Raw genomic sequence first — 3,037 nt, forward strand, 5'->3', positions numbered from 1 at the left:
CCACAGACCCCAAGACCCCAGCAGGTGCTGCCTGCAAACCTTGTGGGAGCAGTCCCAGCCCTACAGCCCTCTTCCTGGGCTAGGTGGGGACCCGCTGCTGGCTCTAAGGCATGGGGAGCAATGGTTACAGCTGCTCAAGGATGACTCCAGCAGTTTCTTCTTGCATCCTTGACTGGGGAAAGGGCCAGGCAGTGCTGTCTCCCATGCCAGCTTCAGGGAAGAGCACTTTCCCATACTTCTTATGAAGGCTAGAAAACCCTGGCAACCTCAGCTGGATGCTTCTTGCCTACCAAGCTCTCATCCCAAGCCAGCCAGAACCTGGTTCTCCTCCCCCTGCACCAAAGCCCCCTGTCCTTCCCCGAGCCGGTCCATGCCACAGCCCTGACCCTCCTCACACCGGCAGTGATGTCCTTGCCTAAAAGTTCCCTGCCGTGGGGCCCACCGCCGGGTCTCCAGTGGGCTGGCACAGTGCTGGGAGGACGCTCACCTGCGGAAGTCAAGGAGGGGCCGGGTGGTGGCAGGGATGCCCTCGGCCGGCCAGCTGAGAAAGTGGAACTGCGTGAGGGTGCGTGTCTCTTGCGATTGCACATTCTTCAGGTAGAAGCTGCGCACCAGGAAATCCTCGCACCAGATGTGCTCCGACACCAGGTTCACCTGCCCGAGAGAGGCAGCCAGTGGGCGTCAGCAGTGGGTAGGGGGGCTGCGCTTGGAGCAGGGGGGGCACAAAGGCTGGAGGATGCTCTTTGCCCTGGGCTACCAGCAACACTTGCCTCGTAGATGTGGTAGAGAGAGGAGCCTTCGTCCGGCCAGTAGCGGTCACACTGCTTGACACTGTCCTCAGCCAGTGGGCTCAGCATGACAATGACAGTGCAGCCGTGCTCCCACACCATCTGCGGGAAAGGCATGGGGAGTGTCACTGCTGGGTGACAGCCCAGACAGCCGCTGTGACCCATCTGGTGGGCAGCACCCAGAGGGAGCCTGATGGTCACAGCCGGGTGACACTCACCTGCCAGAAGTCAGCAATTGTGTGGGACAGGGGTCCCTGCGTGGCGATGTAGGCTGGCATCCGCGGGTCGTGCTCGATCTGGAGTGGGAAAGGGGCTGTCAGACTGCATGGGTGTCACTGGGAGGAGCAGGAGGATACTTCGGGGATGATGGGAGGGCTGGGGAGGGAGCTTGCAGGTGCCACAGCCAGGAGGGAAAGGGGTTTTAACCACATCTGGGCAACAAAGCAAGCACATTGATTGCATCTATAGCCCACAGGGATGTGCATTCAGTCCTGCTCTGTCCTAGAGTGGGATCCTGGCCTGGGATGAGCATATCATGGAGTGGAGAGGCAGGGCAGGAGCCCTTGGTGATCACTCACAATTGGACTGGCGTTGATGAAGTCGCTGCGGGACGGGTTGCTCTCGGCTTTCAGCTTGATCCGCATGTGGTCATCTGGGGAAACGGAGGCCAGGGGACATGGTGAATGCCTGGCAGAGCTAGAGGCAAGTCTGCACCATAGCCCGCCATGACCCAAGCATCCCCGCGCCCCGCAGCCCTCTGGGACCCAGTCCCTGAAGCAGGACAGCCAGGACGCTCACAGGGCACGTAGTCAGGGTTGCGATTCTTCTTAAGGTTGGCTTCGCTCTGGGCAATGGAGCAGACGCTGGGCTCAGCCTGGTAAGCGCAGAGAGCCTGCCACTCCTTGGCCAGCCGGTCCCGGTTGCGGAGGTGGTCTTCCATATAGGCCTGGGACAGAGGGGTGAGGGTCAGTCCAGAAGCTGGGAAGGGTACGTGGAGGGCCAGGAGTGGGGCTGCCACCCTGCCAGGCCAGCTCACCAGAATCATGTGTCCAGTGGATATGTCCATGTTGGATTGGACAGGCTCCTCGCACCAGGAGGGTGTGCTGCTGTGGGAGCTGGGGCTGGGCTGTGGGGCGTCGCTGAACTGGGACGAGACGCTGCTGACCCGTGAGGTCTCCGCCGGAGCCGCCGGTGCCTCGGCACGGCCAAAGAGAGACTTGGCAGCCATATGCTGGCGGCACAGCTCCTGGAGGACCCCAGCAAGAGCCCTGCCCCTCAGTCACAGTGCTGCTGTAGGACAGCCCCGAGCACCCCAAGTGATATTGATGCAGCGGTGCCGCATCCTGCAGGGTCCCACACCTTGTGGGGTCCTACCTGGTACTCAAATGTGGTGTCAGCAGCCCCCTCGGGCCCCAGGGCGGCCAGGCGCTCCTTCTCCCGCTGCTTGGCATGGCGCCGGAGGCAGAAGACTGCGGCAGCCGCGATGGTGATGCCCGCCACGCAGGCCAGCGCGATGAAGGTCAGCAGCACCGAGTGGAAGCTGTCCCCGAAGCGGGATGGGTGCGAGTAGGCAGCAGCCTCGTTTCGCTGGGGGTAGAACCAAGCAAGGGTTAAGCAGGGTGCATCTGCATGAGACTGGGGGGTTCAGAAACCCCATTCCGCACCTCATTTGGGATTGCTGGAGGCTAAAACAGAGCTAGGGCACTTGGTATTGTCTTGATTCCTCCAACACCCTCAGCTAGGGCAGAGCTGGTGTCACTTGGGGTGCTGGATGTCACTGAGGTGAGGCACAGTGCACTCACCTGTGTGTCACATGGGGCATTGCTCACCCTGGTTTTCCTGGGGCTGGAGGGGGGACAGAGCCTGCCCAAGCCCAGGCAGACACAGTCTGCTGCTCCCAGCACCCAGGGCTGCTCCCCAGTGCAGTTCCAACGTGGGCTGCTCCCCTCCAGGGCAGGCAGTAGCCCCATGGAATTTGGGTTCAATGAGCTCCTGCCCAGCTGGAGATCAGTGAGGGAAGGATTTAGCCCGAGGGGTTAATAGCAAACGATGGGCTACTGCAGGGCTGGGTCCAGGGCAGCAACCACTGCTTCCAAAGGGCTTCCCCAAATGGGGCTGGCTTTCTCCTGCAGCCACCACTCCACAGCAGGACATAGGGGTGATGTGCCAGCACTGTCAGAGGGCTGGTGCCATTCTAGCCGCAGTGGCTGGGGGGGAGGGGCCCCCCCTCCCCCCCCTCCGCTCGGGCA

At 61.9% G+C, this 3,037-nt stretch overlaps 1 protein-coding gene across 1 annotated transcript in view; it reads right to left on the minus strand.

Moving 5' to 3' along the window:
• PTPRN (protein tyrosine phosphatase, receptor type, N) overlaps positions 1-3,037 on the minus strand; it is a gene marked incomplete at its 3' end in the record, with an annotated part of 8,737 nt that overhangs the window by 605 nt on the left and 5,095 nt on the right. The window contains exons 10-16 of the mRNA XM_009866782.1: positions 2,163-2,375; positions 1,825-2,034; positions 1,587-1,734; positions 1,367-1,440; positions 1,007-1,084; positions 771-890; positions 488-654 (exon numbers count right to left, since the gene is read on the minus strand). Of these exons, the coding sequence (XP_009865084.1) occupies positions 488-654; positions 771-890; positions 1,007-1,084; positions 1,367-1,440; positions 1,587-1,734; positions 1,825-2,034; positions 2,163-2,375 (1,010 nt within the window). The remainder of the gene's footprint in view (positions 1-487; positions 655-770; positions 891-1,006; positions 1,085-1,366; positions 1,441-1,586; positions 1,735-1,824; positions 2,035-2,162; positions 2,376-3,037) is intronic.

The sequence above is a fragment of the Apaloderma vittatum genome, unplaced genomic scaffold (genome assembly GCF_000703405.1).
Source record: "Apaloderma vittatum isolate BGI_N311 unplaced genomic scaffold, ASM70340v1 scaffold26683, whole genome shotgun sequence".
Taxonomy (NCBI): Eukaryota; Metazoa; Chordata; class Aves; order Trogoniformes; family Trogonidae; genus Apaloderma; species Apaloderma vittatum.